The sequence below is a fragment of the Mustela nivalis genome, assembly GCF_964662115.1.
Source record: "Mustela nivalis genome assembly, chromosome: 5".
NCBI lineage: Eukaryota > Metazoa > Chordata > Mammalia > Carnivora > Mustelidae > Mustela > Mustela nivalis.
Genome location: NC_139024.1, coordinates 110,726,425 through 110,751,645, shown reverse-complemented (window position 1 = coordinate 110,751,645; position 25,221 = coordinate 110,726,425). Strand labels below are relative to the sequence as shown.

The 25,221-nt window shown below is 38.4% G+C and overlaps 1 protein-coding gene across 3 annotated transcripts in view; it reads right to left on the bottom strand.

The window, feature by feature from the left end:
- Positions 1 to 621: 621 nt before the first annotated feature.
- Positions 622 to 25,221, bottom strand: part of COL19A1 (collagen type XIX alpha 1 chain) — a 332,336-nt gene continuing 307,736 nt past the window's right edge. For all 3 annotated transcript variants that reach the window (XM_082731306.1, XM_082731307.1, XM_082731308.1), the window contains 5 exons: positions 25,047 to 25,217; positions 23,255 to 23,321; positions 11,413 to 11,541; positions 4,711 to 4,788; positions 622 to 4,533 (listed from right to left, as the gene is read on the bottom strand). In XM_082731306.1, the coding sequence (XP_082587432.1) occupies positions 4,406 to 4,533; positions 4,711 to 4,788; positions 11,413 to 11,541; positions 23,255 to 23,321; positions 25,047 to 25,217 (573 nt within the window). In that variant the 3' untranslated portion in view covers positions 622 to 4,405. The remainder of the gene's footprint in view (positions 4,534 to 4,710; positions 4,789 to 11,412; positions 11,542 to 23,254; positions 23,322 to 25,046; positions 25,218 to 25,221) is intronic.

Below are 25,221 nucleotides of genomic sequence, written 5' to 3'. Positions count from 1 at the left end.
AAATAATGCTACTACTACTGCCAGCCAACTAGTAAATGAATTCAAAGGGCTAAGTCACTTAGAAGTATCAAGGCATAAAATATAGAAATTCAGTTCTTTTCTTCATTTCCTCCTCCTAGAAGCCTAGGTAGTCTCTGTGAGAGGAAAGTGTATGAAGAGCAGGGAAGAGAGTATATGTCCCTCAACACTGAAGTTCTAAGAAAGAACACTGGGAAGAGAGAACAATGAACACTTATGTGTGTGAAGAAAGTGAACACAGGTAGATGTGGAAAAAAAATGAACAAAAGCAATGAAAAAATGTGCAAAAGAATTCTGTGAATTCATTGAGAAGACTGAAGAGTATAATTTAAACTAGAAATTATCAATCTCAGGGTATTATTACCTCTGTTAGGAAAATTAAAATGGCAATTTGAAAAATAGTGTTCCTTATCTGTTTTTGTAAATCGTGATATATTTCTAGAAAAATAGAAATGTTATACAAATCTAATTTTTAAATTTAAAAATTTTAAGTACCTTGAATATTATGGAGATTTAGACATTATGTAATTTTATAAATGGTCTACTTCTTGAGATAAGGTTAATGCTTTTTACTTGTCCATCAAAAAAGAATATCCTGTCTGATTAAAAAAAAAAAAAAAAAAAAAGAATATCCTGTCTGAAAAGTAGGATGAATACTTAGGTGTTTTCACGTCAATCACCAAAATATGAGGGTAGCATACAAACTAAAGTTACCAATAGTAAAGGTACAAGTTAAGCAGGTATATAAATCCACTTAAGAAATAAAATGGAAACAGCTAAGGAATCACAGGTTATTGTGCCTTATTTGTAAAGATACTTAAAATGAGGAAGAACATAAATTAACAAAAAACAAATTAATAAGAAATTATTTATAAAAGTAAAAAAAAAAAAGTGCAAAGGCAAGGGTCTGATTTAGTTGTCCACTAAACTGTTTCTAGCCTTGTATTTCTGCAAGTCTGTTCAGTTCTTCAGTTTCAAGTCGCTTTAAACACCATCTTGTGGACAAAAGGAGGTATATCACAGGTTCTCAATAGAGGAGAAAGACTGCAGAAAAGCTAAGTCTTATTTAACTCCTAAAACATAGTCATAAAAAAATATTTTATAATCCAAACATCAAATGACATTTTTACAACATATCTTAAGATAATTACTTAAGCTCTGTAAGTGACAAAACTTTAAGTTTCAACAATGCCATGAAATATAGAAATAGCATATGGGATTACTTTAAAGTCATTAATTAAATTACTACAATCACAGAGTGAAAAATTTCAAAGGTTAAGACTGGTTGTGTTTCTCTTAGGGTTAGGAAGAAGTGGTTAATATATTCAACAGGAAAGAACAATGAACAAACTCTTGAATTATTCTTCCTTCTTTAGATTCCAAAGGCTAGGAATATTGATTGAAGTCATATCTTGTTCTTGGCATAGAAAGATTTCTATGTGAAAAGTGTTAAATGATTTTGGTATAAAATGTTAGACTGGAATCCAAACATACTTATATAGGGCAAAGCCAATTTTAATTACTAATTGTCATCATGGCCTATAATTATTCTAAAGTCCAAATAAGAGATAATTCAAGAAATTTGATAATTCTTCTTCCCTGCTGTGGATGCTACTAACATCTATCTGAAAGTAAACAAATGCTTTGGAATGGAATAAAATGATACAACAGAGTTTGCAACCACCAAATTATGGAGGGGAAAATTTCCCACCCTACTTTGGGGCCTTAATTATCCACTTTTTCAACAGTAAGGGAATTAGACAACTGCCAAATGTCCACTATATTTGGTGTTGTGTTAGCCGGGCCCAGGCTTTCTCTTGGCTCTTGGTTGCAGATCGTGTGAGACATGAACAAATGTTGGAAGGTTAATGTTAAGCAGGGTGAGAGGACCTCATTCCAGGTGGACAAAGTCCCATTTTTCTTCTTATCCCCAAGGCAGATTAAGTCATACATGTCAGTTATAACAAGTGAGCTTGAATTAATGTACTCTATTTTGTCATTTGCATCATAGAATGTGATGTTCCCCATTCTGCTTTCATCCCCTGAATAAATTCAAATTCTCGGAACAGGAATAAACCAGCCCAGCAATTAATGGAAGTCAGACAAAGAAAGGTTCCTAAATATACAATTGATAAGAAAGGATGCATGACCTATTCTGTGGAATTAAAATGAACAGAAGTTATAAAACAAGAAAATGAACCGAGTCCTTTCATGGATATATAAGACTCAAAGAAAACAAGGAAAAAAATGCACTGATCACCAGCAGCAAAAAAGTTCATGAAAACATGAACATGCTAAAATAAGTACTTCTGGACTAGCAAAAAGGCAAAAGGATAAACAACCTAGTAACTAATATTAAAAAATAATCTTTGAAAACATACAAAATGTCTAGCTTCATGAAAAGTTCAAGTAAATTAAGGAGTGGCAGATGAATTGTAAGCTTTCAGAAAATTCAAGAAAATTAAAGTTCAACAAATTAAAACCTCAAGATATACACATAGCACCAGATTTTGGATCTCTGTACATTTTTGGGAGGGATAATTTTTCATTTTACTAAGAAAATGCATATGTATATTCCAATCATTAATCTAAAACACAGCACCATTGTAGGTATTGCACAGGAAAGAAAATTGAAAAAAATCAATTTAAAGTTAAAAACATTGGAAATAAATAAAATAACCTTAGAGGTTAAAAGAAACAAACTTAGAATTAAAATATACATCATAATTCAATACGAAATAACTAAATGGTTGTGTGTGTACACAGCCATGTAGACAGTACCTGACCAGCAGTTCATTCATCTATAAAGAAAACCAGTTCGGCTCACAGGTGCATTTGAACAAAAGCCTCCCTATACAACTCTGTTCACAGCTTGTTCAATCTCAGTGGGCTTGTTTTTCTAAATTCATTTTCCAATTAACAAATAAAAGCAACCCTTCTAGCCTGTTCAGCCAAACTGGAATCTGTGCTGCTCTTTGAAGAGTCAGGGTCTCCCCATTTCTGCGGCAGGAAGGGCTCTGGGTGGCATGCTCACTGCATCTGTGGGACCCACTGCTTAGATTTCAGCCACACCCTCCTGCCCAATGTTCTAGGAAATCAATTGTTTTTAACCTCTCAAAATAATGTAGAGCTAGGCAATAAAAATACGTTAGAAAGCAATTGGCCTGGTGATCACTATACTTTTGTTTCCTGCCAGAGGACATGGTCTTCACGGTGCCTGTTGTTCCCGCTGAAGTTAGTGCTAACTCTTCCGTCCGAGCGCTACTTGCATATCCTTGGCTGCCCTGGTTCTCCAGAATAACTGTTTCTCCGAAAGAGCTTTTGGGCTTCACCGCCTCAATACGCATCTGCAGACACCACCCATTCATCTTCTAGATCAAGGGGTTTCTTTCCCAGTTGCTACAAATCCCATCCTTTGTTCTGATGGCCAGTTCTTGTCTTACAATCGGAGAGTGATCCAGCTGGAAGGAAAATGGATACCAGGACCCCAAGACCTTGCTAGGCCATTTAAGCTTCAAAGGTACCAAAGAGAGCTTCATGCCTCCACCATCAAACACCTCTGAGGGAAAACTGCCTTCTTTTTCCCAAATGAGAAATTCAGTGAAGAGGCTGCAGTGTTGGGCTTTTCTTGTGGAACTCTTGTACAATTGGACTTTGTTCCCCTCTTTTCATGCAGCATATATTCATGCCAGTGGTGATTGCTTTGAACTGAGCTCATTATACAGAATAAACAAAATCATTTCAGTCGTTGGCTATTTGGGCTCCCTGATAAAATAGCCTCCTGGGTTTTTGTTTTTGTTTTGTTTTGTTTTTTTCCAAAATGAGTTATGAAGTGAAGCTCTTATTGCCTATCTATCTCTCTGCATAAGCAGGATTGGCATAGGATGGTATAAGAATTCTTCAGCTATAAAAGTAGTCAAAAAACATTGAGCAAGAGCAATGCACTATGTCAAAAAAAGTTGAAAGTTTTAGCAATGATGGTAAATTTAAACTCCAAGAAAACTTTAAGTTTGAAACTCTAAAATTCAGAAATCAAAGGCCAAATACAAGTTGATAAGTCCAGAAAATACATCACCATCAGCCTACTCAATCACAAGATGTCATTTCATCTTGAAGAAGAACTAATGACAAGATTTGCTTGCTTAGTTCATAGAAGATCATGAATAAAAATCATAGTAATGGTGAAGAAAAACAAATGGAATGAATTTGGGGAAAGCTGAAAATGCTAATATCCCAATTCCTATAGGGAATAGGATTCCAATTGTTGCTTTTAATGTCTGGCCTACCAAAAACAAAAACCAACCAACCAAACAAAAAAAGCCACCCACATATCATGAGGGGTTGAGAGTATTAAGATAGCTCAATGTCAAGTCTTCCTCAGGTGTGTTTATTTCCCACCTGTCCGCTGACGGGCATGAGACACAGGATAGAGGCAATCTTCTGGATTACATCTTCCACTAGGTCCTGGGGGGCCCTGGGGCCCTGGGGCACCTGGTGAGCCTGGCAAACCCGGAGCTAATGAAATAAAAGACCCCCATCAGAATGCAGATCACATATGGCTCGTCCTCCCTCACTCCAACCAACATGGGTCATTCAACTTCACCTGTAGCAACACATAAGGGCCACAGGCAAGAAGGTGCGGTTCCTGTTTTTAGAGGCTTGCTTGTGTTGTGAAGATAATATCACTATTACCTGAAGTCCCAGGAAGACCTGGACTCCCTGGGAGCCCAATGCCAGGCTCCCCTCTTTCTCCCTTCTGTCCTCGGTAGCCTGAGGGATACATAAAAAGAGAGACACAAGAAGTAAGAGAGTTCTGTGGCAGCAGAGCACGTGCAAGAATCATGTTCTTAATCCATGTGATTTATGTTACGCCTTCACTTAACCTAAACAGTATATTGGCTATCTGTTTTGCATTATAATCACATTAGGCTTACATATCAAACAGATTAGGTGCGATACACAATGAGAATCCTAGAAATACGCAGCTACCATAAAAGTTCCAACTGGTCAAACTACTGATAGTGAGATTTTTTTGACCCTGAATAACTCAAATTGATCATTCATGTCATCTGTCAATAGCTATGGCAGAGTACGCGAATGCTCTTCAATTGGAATTCTGACTGGAGGCTAGATACAGGCTAAATATAAGAAGCATACTGACAAGAGTTCTGATTAGTATGAGGATAAGATGATATGACAACAAGGATCTGGACCTTAGTGCAAGAATTAAAGGGAATGAAAGGAACAAAAATTCATGATTTTAATAAATGACAACAAGTGTGTGAATATATGGAAAGCCATCCATCTCAGGAGAGGATGAGGAAGGATGAGGAAGTCAGGAGAGGGCAAATCAGGTCTTTGTTTAAATTACTGACCGTAAGAACATAACATCCCTTCCGAGGAAAGTTAAACCAGAAACCCCATGTTTTAAGATGGCAGTTTGTAACTCTGAAGGACTAGGTGCTTCAATAATGGTAGAAAGCAAGGAGGCTGAGGGATTCGTTTAAGCTCACTTCATCAATTTAAGATCCTGTAGCCAAAATGAATTAGGTCCAAGATTTTAAGAAAAAATCATTCTTATCCTTGAATATGTTTGTTGTCACCTGTTAGACTAGGGCAGAGTAATTTCTGCTTCTGGGAGCCCTTATCTCTGCTTTTAAAAAGCAAAAAGACAAATACTGTATGATTTCACTTACATGTAGAATCTAAAAAACAAAACAAGTGAATAAATAAACAAACAAAAACAGAATCAGACCTATAGATTCAGAGAACCAACTGATGGTTCCTAGAGAGGAGGGGGGTGGTGGAATGGGGAAAAAGGGTGAAGGGGAGTGGAAGATACAGGCTTCCCCCTATGGAATGAGTAAGTCATTCGTTCATCCTTATAAGGGAATAAGAGATGTAGCATAGTGAATATAGTCAGTGATTATAATAGTGTTGTATGGTGACAGATGGTAGCTGCACTTGTGGTGAGCACAGGATAATGCATAGACTTGTTAACCACTATGTTGTACATCTGAAACTAATGTAACATTGTGTGTCAATGATACTTCTAAAAAAGAGATAAAATTGCAAATAACAAAGTACAAAGTATAAAACACTTTTTATCTGTGTTTTATATACTGGTATCCACCTAAGACTATGTTTGATAAAAAGGTTTTGTGGCTCTAAGAGTTTCATGATGATGTCAAATAGAATTTAATTTCCAACTTTTCATACTTAAACAGCAGCTTAAAGACTATACCTCATCCGAAATGAACAAAGTCATGCAGAAACATGCAAATAAACAACAGAGATAATTAGGAGAGTATCTCAGTAGGAGAAGTAGGTCCTAACTTAGTTGTGCCTTTCTGTAAAGGTGTGTTATTATAACAGAACGTGATTAAGAGGAGAAATTTTAATGTTTTCTATGAGCAGAGTGTAAGATAAATATTTTCCCATTATTGTTGAGAATTAAACATCAGTTTTGGGGTTGCCATCTTCATTTTTACTTGACCATACAGTATATATAATGGAAATAATATCAGCAAAGAGATCACTTTTTTTACTTTGGAGGTGTGACCGGATCATAAATGTGAAAACAGTGGGGAAAAGAGCATACACATTCAAGAAATATTTTGAGGTGCATATTGGAAGTATGTCCAGGGAGAAATTTTCACACATTTATCAAACTGTTACAGATATCCAATATAATCCTAGATTTTAGAGACAATAGTGGTTTGAATATTGGTATGATAATCAGAAGTTGATACATATTCAATTCAAAATGTTACTGGAATTTCTTTTATATGAGTGACTTTCATTTAACTTGTGTGAACAAAAAGGAAAAATGTTTATATTTAGGGTCATTTGAAAGCACCCTTCCAATTCCATTATTTAAAGATTTCTGCAGTAAAATAACTTTTGTTACATAAGATCTATTTGATAGTTCAACGTAGGTCCAACAATTATGAAAAATTATAAAATTGACCTTCAAGCTATCTCAGTTAAGTGCTTGGGATCATAGGCTAAAAAATGAGGGAGAAAGGAAAAAAGCAAAAGGTGTATGAACTTTCGATTATCAAGTGGATTAATAAGACCGTAACACAATTCCAAATGGAGGCAGTATCTGCTAAAACTAACAAACTCACACTGAGTTCTCAGATTTTAATATAATGCAACAATTTATTATTCCACATGGATTTCAGTGCACACGGTATCACAAAACAAGAAACAATAATTCTCGTATTTGTAGAATAGGATAACATTTACAATTCTCCTGTCAAATGTAATGACTTATTTGTACAAGTTTCTCAGTTCATTAGGTTAATAAACACCCACTATTGCTGTTGAATTGTACAAGCACATGAGAGCTTTTACTCTCAATTTTCTTAATAAGTCTCAAGCTAATTCCTTATGAAGGCTGCCATAGAGCCATAGGGTCTTATTTTATAATTGCTTCACCACAAAACTTCAGATACGAATGCTAATAAAGTCAATAAGAGCTTTCCCATTTACTAGAATTAAGTTTTTCACCCCTTTAGGGAAGGCCTCTCTTGAAATTTGGAAAAAAATAAAAGGCAGGTCTCACGTCAATGGACACCTGTCTCCCTGGCCTGTAAGTATGCATAGTGACAGTCTGATACCACCATAGCTTAGGTGGGGAAAGAAAACCGCAGCGATGTCCTAATCTACAGCATGTGATTAGTTATGTCCTAGTCATTAAAGAAACTTGGTGCTTGTTGGAGTGTTTTAGATGGCAGACTTGATGTACTTTCTGTAGACAGATTTCTGTTTTGACCACAGGGATTTATTTTTAAACTGCAAATTGGTGCATCTATCTGTATACTGGACAAAATGGCCATGAAAGGAGTGTTCCTAGCATTTGAGGAGGGACAGTGCTTCCTGTGGGGGCCTGCGACACACCTGACAAGTCGTTCAGCCTCCTAGGTCACAGCTCACTGACGGGCTGCGGCACGCCTCAGTCACTGGGACACAAGTGCCTCCCTTTCCTAAGGCCTGTACTGTGAGACAGTGTGACAGGCCAGATCCCTATCGGTCACATGAACGACCCTATGGGGCACTGGCTTACAGAGAACAGAAGGCTTTCTTTGTTATAAACCAATAACAGCAAAACTTTAGAAGTTCACAAGTAAGAACCACCATTCCCAATAATGTCCTTTCAAAATGGATGTAGGACACGTGGAATGACTAGGTCTGTTTTATGCAACTAACTCTACATCTACTCTGTGGGCGGGTTCTTTCTGAAACAGGGCTTTCAAGGGTAGCCTCTGCTCTTCAGAAGTTTCAGAGGTGGAGAATCAGTTGTGTTTGGAAAAAGTTTAAATAAAGTTCTTTCTCATAAAACTCGCCCAAGAGAATCAGGTCTGTTGGGAAGATCCGCCTCGCTCATGTGTATATATGGAAACCAGCTGCGTCATGACACTGGGCTTCTTTGATCCTAGTGTGGCACCTTCCTGCTCACCCCCGCTGCACAAGCCATCGGAACCTACGCTGCAGATCCGAGGTGGGAAAGAACACTGAGGAAAGTTCTCCCACTGCACCGGGGGAAGGCAATAATCAGAAACCCACGGGATGGCTAAAATATAAAGTTGTCTGGAAATGCTTTGGAATTTGAAAAAGACGTCAACGATCACCCCCTTTGGGACTTCAGGGAAAATGCAAATGAAGTGTCTCAACTCCGAATCACAGGGGTTTCTCTTTTCACCGCCAGAAGACCAGGCCACTGAAAGAGGATCCAAGTTTTCAGATTGTCAGAATCTTGGAAGGAGCCGGACCTCCCTTTCTCAACTAGGATTGAGTGCTGATACTAGTCTCACATCAACGTTCTCATCACTCTCTGCACGGCTCCTGCTTCTCAGGATCGCACAGAAAACTTATAAAGCCCCTTTAAATTTCTGTCCTGCTCCTCATAAGATAATAAAGGACTCCTTCTATAATACACATTTCAATATAAACCACTTTTTAAATGAAAGTGGATTTCTTTCCTAATAAACTGGGGGGAAAAGTCTCTTGGGAATTTCAGAAGAGCCACCATCCAACAGAACCTGAGAGTGGGCAGGATGTGCTGTGCCAGGCTTGGTGCCCACACTTTCTTTCCCTTTCTGTACTGCTTTTCTCACTTCAATCTTTTCTCAAATTCAATCATGTTGTGTCACGAAGAGGACTAATTCAGCCAACAGCGTCTGAAGTCTGCTATGGACACTAGGGTAACAGTTTTTATATGCGTTTTGTTTCTTTCTTTTGGAGAAAACTTTTAAGTCAGGCAGAGCAAAACGTGGAGCCTATATGCATAACTTCATCTTCTGAACACTTCCTATCTGTTTCTATACCACAGACAAACCCTTCAATGATTTGTGAACTTTTGGAGAAGCACCAAAAATCAAATAGCAGCCTCTTGTCTTCTTTTGTCCAGCAAGATTTCTTGGTGGTTTTATCAGGATAGCGTGACTACAGGCAAATATTCCTTAAAAATAGACCCCATTTTATGTAGGTGTTTATGTTTCCATAGCCTTTCTGGCAAATTTAACAAATACTAGAAAGGAGCTATCCTATGAAAGTTGAAGAGACAGCTGAGTTAGAGTCAAAGATATGTTTGTTAGAAACTCCAGAGTGGGACAAAATTTTGTCAATTTTAGCATATGTGCTGCTGGAGTGAGCACATGCTTTGTCAATTTTACCAAACATCGGTTTTTTAAAAGTTGGAAATCACATAGGGAAGTCTTTCTAGTTCAAGAATTGAGTCAAAAAGTCTCATCAGGAGTAGGAGTAGTCTGGAAGGTTTCTTAAGCAAATGGATAAAACCCACAGAAATCTTCCACAAAACGGAAGATAAATTGAGTGGTGAATAGTCTTTTTCCAGAAGCTTCACTAACATGGCTGTCTTGGCATTGCCTCTGACTGAGAGCCTTCCAGATGGGCCTTCCCTACATGGGAGGGAGATTGGAGACTGGAGTCTATGTGGATAGGTGACTCCAGTTCCAGAAATATTTTCCTTGATAATCCTGATTTTCCCACTGTTCTTGTCTTCTTCAAACAGCTATTTGAAGCATCAGTCCATATGTTTTCTGCTAGGGGTGTTAACAGTTCTTAACCTTCATGTGGGTTGAGGCATCATCCCTCTTTAGCTGAGCCTTCAAGCTCTTTGTTCTAGATTCATAGATTCCCAACTTCAGAACAGACCCAACTCTCGAAAGGTAATAATTAACTACCTTCTACACAACAGTGTACACACAGAGGTTATATCTGTTTCTACACATTTTCCTCCAGCTATCAGCCAAACACCTCTATGATCTTAGGGAAGGGAAGAATATACTGTTTAGTTTAGATGAACTAGAATGATGTTTCTGTTTTTCTACATCGTACTAACCAAACCGATAGCCTTGTCAGCTGTGACTGAAGGGTAAGACTCTAACAGACCCTGTGACTGGAGATGGTTGTTCTTTCAGATGAGGAAGGGCCAGTCAGTCACTTGGGCACTTCCTATGGAAAATCAGGCTCATGTTACAGAGAAGCAGTAGGAAGACAGGGAACTAGTGAAAGAAAAAGAATCCTCTGCATAGATGGTATTTTTGATTGTATTCTCATGCAATTTTGATGTTCACTCTCTGTTTTCTCCTTTATACAACCTTTTGATTATTTCAAGGAAGACCCTTGAACTCCTCAGTGGTAATACATGAAAAGGAATTTTCCTGGTTTTATTTTTCATGCCACGTACTTACTGGATTTAGTATTTCTTTGTCAGAGTCGTGAATCCTCTAAACCAGGGTCTAATTGGTTTCTCTGCTGATTTGCGAACCAGATTTCTAGAAAATGGCTTTGCTGGCTTAATTTAGTCAGGCTATGCTCAAATTCATGTCTTCTGTCAAGCTGTCATCAGTGGAACAATAATTTTTTGCCAATTTAAGTAAGGTTTTGCTTTAAAACTTTTAGAAACCATATGGGGAAGGATTCTAAAATTTCTCAAAATTTTACTCGGACATAAATCACTAATGTAGTGGCATCTCTTAAAATTCTTTCCTTGTCTTTTTCAGGATACTAAGATGGGTACTAAAATGATTCTTTTTGTTGTCGAACTTACTTCAACAGAGAGGCATACGCAACTCTGATTCCCACAAAATGATGACATATAAGCCATTATTGTTGCAATTATTTTTAAAACAAGTATTATTAAAATACATTTAGACTGCCATGTAATTGTTAGCTAGTTTTAAGCTTGCAGATGTCATAGTTAAAAATAAACTTCCAGAATGTTTCAAATATGAACAAGATATTCTATATTAAGTCATATATATGTGTGTGTGTATATATATACACATACATATGTATATGCCTATATATTTGCTTTAACTGTGATTATCATGTTCTAAACAGGTATTATACCTGAAGACTTACCTTGGGGCCCAGGGTCTCCTGGCGGCCCAGGTAATCCATCCTTTCCTGGTGGACCAGGCCTTCCATGAGCCTGAGCAGCCAGCATTGCCGCTGGCAGCTTGAGCTGCGATAGGAACACGGCCATCCTCTCTTTATTTATGAAAGAAAAAATAATACATCATGTAATAGAATTATTTTTACTTCAACATTTTTCAAAAATTTTTACATCAAATTCAACAAGAAAACACTACTTGGTTTTCAGTTGAAGCATATTTAATTTACTAACTGGCCTCTCTCCCAAGAGAGTTTTCTTACTGATTGGTTAAACAAAATGCAGTGTATAAAGTTGTCTGAATATAAATGCCAACCACCTGTGCTGATCAGAGGGTCTGAGTATTTTCAGTGCTTCCGAGATATAGCAAGTCTACTGGACAGAACACTAGCCTGGAATCTAATGATTTATGGAAAGGATTTTAGCTTTCTACTAAAAGATGGTTTTAATAGGGGCACCTGGGTGGCTCAGTGGGTTAAAGCCTCTGCCTTCAGCTCAGGTCATGATCCCAGGGTCCTGGGATGGAGCCCCGCATCGGGCTCTCTGCTCAGCAGAGAGCCTGCTTCCCCCCCTCTCTGCCTGCCTCTCTGCCTACTTGTGACCTCTCTCTCTCTCTCTATCAAATAAAAAATATCTTTAAAAAAAAGATGGTTTTAATAATAAATTTAAGCCACTTTCCAGCAATGTTGTAAATGTGTGTGGTCATTTAAAATATGTTTCAATGATTCTTGGAAGACTGAAAAAAGAAAAAATGAAATAAAGGAAGTAAAAGAAAAATATGTTTACAAAGTCTTTGACATTCTCTTCCAAATGGAATTGGGTGATGCCTAGTTATATTCTTGAGTGTGGGCTGGAGTTACTTTTCATTTCAAATGAATCGAAAAAAAGCAGAATTGACAGTGTGTAAATAAGGAAGCTAAGTCATAAAAAGTTCTGTGCCATCCTGGCTGCTCTCTCTCAGATGCTCATTTTGGAGAAAGCCAGCTGCTGTACAGTGAGGATATTTAAAAAGTCCCACAGAGAGGCCTGCATGGGGATGAACTGAGGCCACTGTCAACTTGATTCACGTGTGTGAGCTTGAAGAGGATCTTCTGGCCCCAGTCAAGCCTTCAGATGACTGCAGCCCCTTCAGATGACGTCCTAACTGGAACTTCGTTGTACACTCTGAACCAGAAACACAAAATTAAGCAAGACTTCAAGTCCCTGACCCACAGGAAATGTGAGTTAATAAATGTTTGTTGTTTTAAGAAGATTTGAGGTGTTTTCTTATGTAACAATATGTAACATAAGTTACATGTTTTCTTATGTAACATAACATATGTTTTCTTACGTAACAATGTGTAACTCATATAGTATGTGACACTTTATATCCTTGAATAAAACTGCATTACTAATAGATTATTTTTATTGAAAAAAGAAATGATCATTGATTCCATATTCATTAATTTCACTGTTTAATTTCTATACTGGGAAAATACTGTACTTTGTCAACAACTAAATTTTGCTTTTATTTATTTATTATTATTACTATTTAAGATTTTCTTTACTTATTTTACAGAGAGAGAGAAGAGAGAGAGAGAGCACAAGCAGGGGGGCAGCAGAAGGAGAGGGAGATTTAGCCTCTCCTTCAAGGAAGAAGCAGGAAGCCCAATGTGGGATTCAATCTCAGGACCCTGGGACCAGGACCTGAGCCAAAGGCAACCACTGAACTGACTGAGCCACCCAGGTGCCCCAAATTTTGCTTTTTAAAAAGAGTCTTATTATACACCCTCAATATTATTCTTTTTTTCTGGTTTGAATCCCAGTTAGTTCCATTATTCAGTCATGGTTTTAGTAGGGAGTATGCCTAATTTGGTCAAAGAAAAAAATTCAGCATTGGTGCCAAAGAGCATGCTCTCACTGAATTCTAATTGTAGACAGAGTGAAAACAATAAAGTATCTACACATTTCCGTGAACCTGAAGAAAACACTGAAACAAAGAACACACAAGTTAAGAGAAGTTGACAAATTACTGAGAACATTTAGAAATGTCAATAAAAATAGCAAAATCTTTTGCAGGTGTTGAGTGATGTGACCTTTATGAATTGAATACTTCCCCCCAAAGCAATGTTGCCTTCCTAAGGAACATATCATTGACATTTGTCCTTTTGTTCATTCACCAAACTGCCTGGAGCCTAACACTATTATCTGGGTCCTAAAGAAAGAACTAAGGAAGGGAAGCAAGGACTGATTAAAGGGGCTTCTATAAGGTGAGCTCAGTCATTTGGCCATGAAAATATCATTATAGGTGGTCTTGGTGTCATGCAACTATTAATACTTTATTTAGAGACTTATTAATAAATCAATAATGCTTTTGGATGAAAGTGAGTATATTACAGAACATCAGTGCATCATAACTCATGAAATTGAAAGGATCTGGAAACTGAGGAAGTTCAAAGAAAATGGAAATATGAAAATATAAATGAGAATTTTCACTCTAACATAAATTCCTAAATAAGACATACCATTAATTACATTGATTAAACATTATCTGGAGGCAGGGCCTTGTATTGAACATTTTATACTTTCTGCATGAAGTGTTCTTGTGCAGGAATCCCAGAGAAAGCCTGAAAGAGATTATCATCCTGTGCTATTCTCCATGCTTTATAAGTCCCATATGTTGTAAAGATTATCTGCTGATAAATTTTATCTTATGACTAAAAACTTGTTCCATAATATAAGACATCCTTCTTGGAATTGCTCTTTTGAGTAATCATTCCAAGATTGTACTTATTACTATTGACTTCTCAGTTATAAATTCTACATTGGTCATCGTCCAGTTCAATTTTTCCTCAAAACCATATTCAATTCTTTACTACCCTAGTAATTAATTTTAGTGAAATCGCTAATGCAAATTAATCCAAAGCCCATTATAAATGCAATCTATCATAGGATTCTTTATTTAAACTTGATTGGTTTGTTTATATTTTATATATCTCACATTTAACAAATAGAATAGGCATAATTGGATTTAAAACAGAAACTAGAGCAGGGCAAATCCTTAGCATGACCAAGGATATTCACTGCGGTGTTTCTTTCTCTTTTTTTTCTTTTTTTAAGATTTTATTTATTTATTTGTCAGAGAGACGGGAGGGTGGGGGCAGGAGAGCACAAGCAAGGGGAGCAGCAGGCAGAGAGAGAAGCAGGCTCCCCACTGAGCAGGGAGCCTGATGTGGGACTGAGATCATGACCTGAGCCAAAGGCAGCCAGTTAACCAACTGAGCCACCCAGGCATCCCTTTCTTTTCTTTTCATATATTTTCTTCAAAAAATAATTTTAAAACTAATTTACACCCAATTTTTCAAGGATACATACAGTGTGTAAGAAAAAAATAATTCTTTAAAGAATTGAACATGGGGGCGCCTGGGTGGCTCAGTGGGTTAAGACTCTGCCTTCGGCTCAGGTCATAATCTCAGGGTCCTGGGATCGAGCCTCGCATCGGGCTCTCTGCTCAGCGGTGAGCCTGCTTCCCTCTCTCTCTCTATCTCTCACTTTCTTGGCCTCTCTGCCTACTTGTGATCTTTGTCAAGTAAATAAATAAAATCTTAAAAAAAAATAAAGAAAGAAAGAATTGAGCATGGGTTTTGCACAGACAAATCTTCCAGAAAATGTTCTTACTGAATTAAATTAGTGTTTACTTTGTAGGTAAAACCAAATGACAGCAACATTCTGGAAACTATAGTTGTCAATTAGAAAAATCAAAGGCCAAATTGTAAAGACCCTGTGAAGAGTCACTCCAATTTTCTCCAGCCTCTTTACTCTCTTGGGCTCATTCGGTTGAACTGTCAAGGCACATTTCACTTAAGCAGATATGTGTGTTTTACAGCCTTCTGTAAAGAGCAAATTATCCCCTAGTAAAACCCATTTTTCAATAGACTTTTGATAAAAAATTTGTTTAAAAAATGTAGGCCCTTATGCTGTTTGAGAAAGTAAAACAAACTTATTTTCAAATAGAATTATTAAGGGAAAAACACTAACAAACATGGGCTATTAGGTATAATTATCCAAGGAGCAATCAGTCTATACTCCTTTTCTCAAATAATAAAGCAAATAGAATGGAAGCATCACATACACAAGATGTGAGTCTCTGGATGCAGACTGATTGACAGGGATTGGAGAAGACCAAGGAGGATTTGATGACTCATCCCCAGGGTGATGTTAAATTACAGGCTTTCATGCAAAACTTCTTATCCACCTGGGATATGTTTGGTTGATGTTCATACATTTGTTTCCAATAACTAAATACATAAAACAAGTTTGTAATCAGCATATAGTTAAAGTTTTGCAAATCATTATATTGAATGTAGATATCTCTTTATTATATGAAATTGTAAACTAGTGTTTTACAAACTAATAGGAAATTCAATTCAAAACTGTATTATTTGTTGTTTTGCACTTAAAAGAGATATATATTTCAGTACAACTTTCCTTTTTTTAAAATTTATTTGAGAGAAAGAGAACCCACGAGAGGAGCTGTGCAAGTGGGAGAGGGGCAAAGGGTAGGGGAGAGAATCTCCAAGCAGACTTCCCACTGAGCACAGAGCCAAGGAAGGGCTTGATCTCACCACCCATGAGATCAGAGCCCGAGCTGAAATCAAAAGTCAGATGCTCAACTGACTAAGGCAGCCAGGGGCCCCAGTATAATTTTTATTAATTTGAGATATATCTCTTTGATTACCTTCAGTGTCTAAACACAAATATTCATAGTAAAAATTTTTTCCTCTTTAAGGTATGAATTGAATTTATAAGTAATTTGCTTTAGATGGTTTTTAATATTTTTAGTAAAACAGAATTCTTTTAGATAATTACTTCTAGCTATAAATTATCTGGGTTTAAGATATACTCAGAAATAATCATTTAGCAAAAGGATAATTACTTCTTCTGAACCTTACTCTAATGTTCTATAATTTAAAATAATATGTTTTTGAGACTCTAAATAAATTATAAAGACCTGTATTCTTTATTACTTTTCCTCTGTTTTCAGGGAACTTTGGTTAATTAAACCATTTTTGGCTATGCTTTCTAATGAGGCAGAAAATTGAAGAGTTCAGATAGGAGCTTACATAAACCATATACACATATTACATCTGCCAATGTAAACCCAGAGCAGCCATTTCGACAAATAAGACCAATAACTTGCCTTCTTGAGAGAATGGGCTCATCAATTTAATGCAGACATTAATATTAATGTGTTGATAAACTATATTATGTGGAGAATGAAGGGGCATTTGGACCTCATTGAGCTCATGTCTATCTTCTATTTCACAGAAAGAACTTATGTTTTCAAACAAAGGAATTCATTATTTTCTCCTAACGTCCATTCAAATGTTTAATTGCCCATTTTCTTGGTACAGCTTCAACTTTTCTTTTGTTACTCTATGATGGAAACAAAAAGCAGTCAATGAGCATTTCCCTTGGGGAATCAGTCATCTACTTGATACTATTGTTACCTCTTAGCCTTCAGGTTAAATAACTTTTGCTCATAGGTTTGGTAATCTGTTTTGCAAATCACTTTTTGGCTTCACTATTCAAGGGCTTTTCCATACATCTCTTAAACGTGGAAACCAAAATTAGATACGATTCTCTCCTAAGGGGCAGGAAATATCAGGAGGGCAATTTCCTTTCATATATTCAAATAATTACTCTCTAGTTTCATTTTTAACTGTGAGTTGCACAGTATCATTTGGTGGATTCATATTCATTTTGTGGTTCATCATAACCCAAAGGTTGTTACTGCTAATCCTCTGTCACATTTGTAAGCATACTGCTTTGAAATGTTATAGTGGGTGAAGATAGTGGATGAAACACATGCATCTGACTCCCTGTAAAGCAATAGTAAGATTTGTCTTCAAGGCATAAAAGCACAAGAATGGGGAGAATATGAAAGAATATAACACATCAAAATTTTGGAAGCTGAGAACCAGATGGCTGAGTGACAGATGACTTAGCAGACTCAGGAAAACCAAATCTTTATTCTAGAAACTGAAAAACAACCTGTTCTAAACCCCCAAATCTTTAAAAGGCTCAGGGATTGGCAATGCACATTACTTCTGGAAGCGTGGTAGAGGAGGGGAACTAAAATCAAAAGAATTAGTTGAAATCCTGTTTAAGAAGTAGTCTTAGAACGGCAAAAATTGACAACGCAAGAAACGACAAATATTGGAGAGGCTTAGAGAAAGAAAAACCGAAGAAACTATTGGTGGGAATGCAAATTGGTACAGTTACTTTGGAAAACTGTGTGGAGGTTCCTCCAAAAATTAAAAGTAGAGCCACCCAGGGTGCCTTGGTGGCTCAGTGGGTTAAGCCTCCGCCTTCAGTTCAGGTCATGATCTGAGGGCCCTGGGATTGAGACCTGCATCCAGCTTTCTGCTCAATGGGGAGCGTGCTTCCCCCTGTCTCTGCCTGCCTCTCTGCCTACTTGTGATCTCTCTCTCTCTCTGTCAAATAAATAAATCTTAAAAAAAAAAAAAATAGAGCAATTGCATTACTGGGTATTTACCCCCAAAATAGAGATGTAGTGAAAAGAAGGGCCATATGTACCCCAATGTTCATAGCAGCAATGGCCACAATGGCCAAACTGTGGAAAGAGCTGAGATGCCCTTCAGCTGATAATGGATGCAGAAGATGTGGTTCATAAACACAAAGGAATATTACTACTCAGCCATCAGAAAGGATGAATACCCAACTTTTGCATCAACATGGATGGGAGTGGAGAGATTATACTGAGTGAAATAGGTTAAGCAGAGAGAGTCAAGTATCATATGGTTTCACTTATTTGCAGAATAGCATGAAAGACATGAGGAGAAGGAAGGGAAAAATGAAGGGGGGTTGGAAACTGGAGGGGGAGATGAGCCATGAGAGACTCTGGACTATGAGAAGCAAACTGAGGGTTTTAGGGGGGAAGGTGGTGGGGGGCCAGGTGAGCCTGGTGATGGGTATTAAGGAGGGCACATATTGCATGGAGCGCTGGGTCTTATATTCAAACACTGAATCATGGATCACTACATACAGCAAAAACTAATGACATACTGTAGGGTAACTAACATAACATTAAAAAAAAAAAAGAAGTAGTCTGAGAAATTTCTTTCTCTATACAGCTAGGTAGTTGTTCCTCCCCAAACCTAGCAAAAAAACCCTGAAGGTTTATTATCTGAAAAAGTTAAATAGATCATGTGTACCCTGGGGGGCCTCCAGATCCCACTGCATCTTGGGCTTCCCTAACTGAAAACAAGAAGAATAAATGAGCTCTCATTTTCAGTTGTATTCTCCTACTTTGCTCTCCAAATGCTGGCAGCCATGCAGGATATGGAAGCGCTTCCTCTGGGGAATCTGGCCAGAATAAGAGGAAAGACTTAAAGGCACTGAAATTGAATTCTTCTCAGTTAAAAAGAGCAGTAGGACTACCCTACAGTGAAGCTCATGGTTGGCGAGTCCCACCATTCACTCATAACTTTCAAGTGGGTTTTTAGAACTTACTCTCTTGTATGAACAGATATCCAAGGATTACTGGCACTAAGGAAATCCTATAAGCTGAACAATAGACCCAAACAAAGAAACAGAAAGGGGCAAATTGAAAGAAAGAGAGGCTATGCTGTGCAAAATATTTAAAATGTATATGTATATCTTCCAGATGTGTATCTATGAGATGCAGTGTATATATATGATGCACATACACACACACATGTAAATGCACTTCTTAGTTGTTGATATGCAAGAGAGGTGTTACACTTGAAACAAGAGAGCCTGATAATATGTATTCATGCATAGTCATATACATATGAAATATATGTATGGAAAATGGAGAAAACATAGATAAAGGGGCATTCCTAGACATTGGTTCTGGAGGCAGAAATACTGCTCAGGAACATGGAGCCCTAAACTTCCTGTCTTCCCACAGTCGCAGTTGGTTCCAAGTTTGTCTCCAGAACCAAGAGAGCAGGATACATGTCCACATTCCTGCACCGGTTGGCAAATTCTTGTGTGTTGATGGAAATCTCCATGTATAATAGGGTGGTATCATAGCAAGAATTAAGCTTCTCAGATAAAGTTAGTTTATTTGTGGGGGTAGCCGAAAAGCCCTCATAAAGCCAAAAGAGCCTAAGCTGAGACGCACGGCATCTTGCACCACTCTGCGGTCACCTTATTTGCACAATGATTTGCCCTGTTGGCTAATCAAATAGGGAATTTAATTTCACTTTGGATTAGGTGTATATTTGTCCATTGTGATCTAGCAGAAACCCAGACTTGGGGTGGGTAGGAAAGCACCTTCTTCTACCATGGGTGGGTTTGAGATGGGGGCATCGGGCTGCTGAAGGAGGGCTTGGTGGCCTGAGGCAGAGCCCGAAGTGTTAGATCTGTGGGAAGGGACCGCCTGAGCATCCGTAAAAGGAGCTGGAGAGCCCAGGTTTGGGGCTTGGGTCTAGGTGTCACCATACTCCAGTGCGGACCTCGAGCGAAAGGATGATAAAGTGGGAGAGCAGGATCCCTCGAGCACTCCACCTTCGAGTCTGGTTTTGAGACAAGACATGTAGCTGCTGAAGGATCTCGCCAGGCTGGAAGAGACTGGGGACGGTTGGTGGTGGATGGAGGGAAGCCAGAGGACGGAGCAGCCTCTGCACCCTTTGCTTCCTGGTGGGCAAGGAGTGACTAGGAGAGGAAGCTGGGACAGGACCGCAGAGGGGGAGCCCACAGACTTAGAGAAAGTGCAAGCTGCAAAGCCTGTCCCAAGACGGATGGAGAGGGGTCCAATTCCCCTGATCTCTCTCCTCAGGAGAGTCCTTCGCAGGAATAATCTCACTATGGCCTGTGAGTGGGCAGCTAGAAGCTTTCTTTTCTTTTCTTTTCTTTTCTTTTCTTTTCTTTTCTTTTCTTTTCTTTTCTTTTCTTTTCTTTTCTTTTCTTTTCTTTTCTTTTCTTTTCTTTTCTTTCTTTCTTTCTTTCTTTCTTTCTTTCTTTCTTTCTTTCTTTCTTTCTTTCTAAGATTTTATTTATTTATTTGACAGACAGAGATCACAAGTAGGCAGAGACGCAGGTAGAGAGAGAGGGGGAAACAGGCTCCCCGCTGAGCAGAGAGCCTAATGTGGGGCTTGATCCCAGGACCCTGGGATCATGACCTGAGCCGAAGGCAGAGGCTTTAACCCACTGAGCCACCCAGGCACCCCAGCTAGAAGCTTCCTATGGGTGGAAGTGGTACGTCTCCTCTGCTGAATGCAGGGTCAGGTCACCAGGGGCCATGCCTTCATCCAGTGTCCACTGGGCAAAATGAACACCTCCCACATCTCAGACTAAATCTAAGGTTGTTTAAGGAATTGTAGTTCCACATTAAAGCTGCCTGAGATAAACAATGGTGGACACTAGAGCCCATGGACACTAAGAGTTAAAGGAGAATTTTAGATCACAATTCAAAAACATATTTGTAGGTATTTTCCCTTCCATGATGGTGTCTACTAAGTGTGTGGATGTTGAGGTCCTGGAGGTCCTGTGCCCAGGGCTGGCTTCAAGAACAAGCCACCTGTGAGTCACAGGGAATCCCTTGCTCAAAAGGGCCCTATGCTTGGTATAGTGTTTAACTGTGGCTGTCTTACAATTCCACAACAGTTTTGAATCAGGGCACCTACAGTTTTATTCTGCATCAAGTCCTGCAAATTAGCTGGACCTGCCTATGCATCTGTATTTTTTCAGTGCTTTTCTGGAGCACTTGAGAGGCCTTTTTCTTTTTCAGGCAGCTGATGCTTGAGGAATGTTTGTGGAGAAGGAACGTTTAAATTGCAAAGTTTGGAGGCTCTTTCATGATGCTTGATTTGAAGATCCAAAAAAACAAACAAACAACAAACAAACAAAAAAGATAGTAAAAAAGGATTTCTAGATTGAAGGGCAACATTAAAATAATAAAGAGAAACCTGGTAGCTTGAAAGAAAAACACAGTGGAGAATTGTATTAATGACTTATCATGCCAGAGCATGGTAAAGATACTTAGTAGAGATCAATGTAAACTGAAATCAACAGCATGAATTCATTACCTTTAAAAAACAAATAATCATTTTTTTTCTCTATTTTGTCATCAAAGCAGCCAAAGTTACTGGGTTAACTCTGCTCCATCTCTAGTGCTCACGAGAAATAAGATAACGTACACGCAAGCATTGAGATTTTGGTCTCTAATACTAATTACTGCTTAAAATAACCAGAGCTTCTTGGAGAGTAGCTAATTCCATGTTTGCAGTAGGACAAGTTCCAGTGAAGTTGGGGCATTTTGTAATCTTATTCTTTGTAAAATTCAATAATATATATTTAATTTAGCAAAGAGAGGAGGCTGTGCTAAAGCAGCAGGAACCAGGAGAGCCAATGTGGATTCGTTTTTTAAAGACAAAAATTCCCCAGTTTATTAAGCTCACAGTTGAGGGGAGTGATCTTGATTTTAGCAAGTCATTTGACAAAATCATATGATATCTTGGGAACAGATAAAAAAATATAGAGTAGATTTTCAAAAACTGTATATATGGATTCAGAGGTCACTGAAACAATAAGATTAATAGAATTTACAAATGAAGAGCAGGAACGCAATGGCAGTAAGAAAGGCCTAACCCTTGACTCTTGACTCTTTCCTTCAACATTTCTAAACACAATGGAATGATGACATGATTATAAAATTCAGAAATGGCACCACGTTCTGAGGGTCAGTCCACCTGCCCTACAGTAATACAACATTCCACAAGATAACTTCAGTTTGGGACAATGCGTGAACATAAACCTTTTGAAATGTAATATAAAGAAACATTAAATCACACACTTAGAGTTTAAAAATGGACACACTGCTCAATGAGAAACACCTAATTTGTAAAAGTTTGTGTAAATAAGATCCAGGGTTGTTAGTTAATTGGAAAATCAAAATCAAGGAAGGTTTTCTTTTCTTTTTTTTTTTTAAGGGATTCTATCTTAGGCAGCAGTATTGAAGTGTCTATATCAAGGGTTAGAAAAACTTTCTCTGCAAAGCGTCAGATAGTAAATATTTAAGTCTTTTCAGGCTATACAATCCCCATGACAACTAGTCAATTCTGCTACCCTGGCATGAAAACAGACAGAGAAAATTCATAAAAGAATGAGTCTGACTATGCTCCAATAAAACTTTATGGAAATAAATTTGAATTTCAGATCGTTATCACACATCATGAAATATTCTTTCGAGTTAAAAAAAAAAACATTTAAAAATGTACTTCCTAAGTGCTCCTTCTCCCTAACCTCCCCCTCCCCCAAAAAAGCAAAACCGTGGTCAGCTTATGGGCCATACAAAAACTGGGCGCAAGTGAAATTAGCTGGTGGGCCACAGTTTGTTGACCCGGGTCTAGATCAAAACACACTGTGCTCTGCCTTCGTCAAAATACTCCTGGGTGAACAAGGGTCATTTAAAAAGAGTGGTGACAGGACGGGCGAGACACAGTTGCACATAGAAGAGAAAAGTAAGGAGAAGTACCACGGGTATGGGAAAATATGGTAAGGGCTGTCGTGGGACGAGAGGAAGATGCTTCACCTGTGCTACTTAACAGACCAGCCATGAGGAGAGAAAGTTAGAGAGAGGCAAGTCTAACTCAGTGTAAGGAAGAATTTTCTATCCAACCGAGATGCCCCATCCCCCCCCCCCCACCCCATAAAGTAGGTTGCCTCTTAACATCATTGTTGTATGGCCATCTTTTGAGAGAGTGCTGAAGGGATCCCCTTCAGTGGATGGGAGGTGGTAACTGGAGAAAAATTCAGAAATGTTTATTAAGTAGATCTAACCTTCAAAAATCCTTAGAACCTCTTGATTAATATACTTCTTTATTTCTTCCAATGAAACCGCATCAGCCTAAAAAAGGGGGAAAAAGGTCTTAAAATTGAGCATAGCACAAATGAATAAAGACTAGGAATCCTGGGTTGGTGTGCATACTTGAAACTTCCGTGGAGACACATTTATCAAACAAAATGCTTTTGGCAGTTGGCTCTATTAGGCAATAAGTATCTTTGTTTTGATCAAATGCTGAGAAGAACTTGAAGTGCATAATTGCTTTAAAAGCCGTGGGCTGGAATCATAACCAGTGACTCGAACATATTTCTTATTAAATGGAGAGACATGGCTTCATATGATTAGGAGAGACATTTCCTATTACTTCATTTTCTGAAGTTACAGAACTTGAACAGTGTTATCAGGACATTAATATCCCAGGCACAGTTTAACTTCTAACCAATCCCTGGGCACTGGAGAAGTCAGTATCTAGGATACTCCGCACCTTTAAAGGAAGAGAACTCCAAGTGGGCTGGGTTATTACTTACTAAGTTTTAGTCATTTTTATGGTATAGTTTATTCTGTAATTTACACTTTGTGAGCATATTTGTACTAAGTAATTTTCCTTTTTTAATGGAAAACGCTATGGGACATGAGAAAGGGAAGTAGATAAAGGATGTCAGTTGAATTTTTAACCCTTAACAAATGAAGCTACATGAATTTGGGAGAGAACCTAACATTTATAATAGTAACAATTTACTGTAGTACCTTGATATTTTTAAGAGAGGGCTATTATTTTCCATGATCATTAGGATTTGTAAGTATTTTATTGCTCCTCTCTTTTTAGTGGTTATTATTCAAGTGTATATGTGTGGCATTAAAGACAATATGATGGGCTCATAAAATGATGATTTCTATAGGGCAGTATAGTTCCAAAAATGCTCTCTTTCCTCTCTTTCAATATTTTATTTTCATGGTATATGGGATATATGAACTTGAGTTAATGCATCTAATACCAATTACTGACACAGCACTGAGAACTCATTATACAGGCTTTATTCAAGTAGAGCTTAGGGAAAATGGATAAAAATAAAGAATCTCAATATTGTGGGAATGCCCCAGTTGGCCCTCCATCTGGTGTTGGCTGATTATCTGAGGACAGTGTGTCCTTAGAGCCCTGCCCCGCCCCCCCCACCCTCCCCCATCCAGGATCCACCTTTCTCCCTGACAAGGATGTTTTCTAATTAAGTTCCTCTGTGAATGACCATCCACCACACCTCCAGAGGGTATTAATAGTCATATGAGCTTCCTTAACCAAACACTCCTTCTTGGCCCGTTTTCCATGTTAAAATACCACTCAGGGCAGGTCTGTGGTTCTCATATTCAACAAATAGAGTTTTCACATAAAACAGACATATGTCATCTGTGTAGTGTAGGAGACATTATAGATGGTATTTAAGAGCACGGCTTTGGAGTCAGTCAGACCTGGGTCTAACCCACTCAATAAGGGTGACCCTGAACAAGTCAACTCTGAGTTTTTGCATTCGTCAAAGTGAGGCGGATAGGACACCCTCCTCTGAGTTGTGAGGCTCTGCAGAGGTGATGTAGAGGAAGTACTTAGCGGAGGGTGTGGTACATAACTCGAAATAAGTGGCAGGTATTGATCTCCTAAGTGGAGATCCGTTTAGGTTCACTTTATTTCTTTTAAAAGGATTATGATTGCTTTCACGGGGATGAATTCTGATTTCTTTCAAAGGGATACGAGGTCCATGCTAGCCAGGAGCTGCTGGAGCTCTCGGCACTACTCACTGGAGTGCCTGGGATGCCTGGATTGCCTGGAGGGCCTTGGTGTCCGGGGGATCCCGTGGAGCCCTTGTTTCCGGGTGGCCCCACAGGACCTATGGCTCCCTTCATGCCTGGAAGGCCTGGTTTCCCCTGTTCACCCTGTGGGCCTCTGTCTCCTGGAATTCCCTGGTCACCCTGT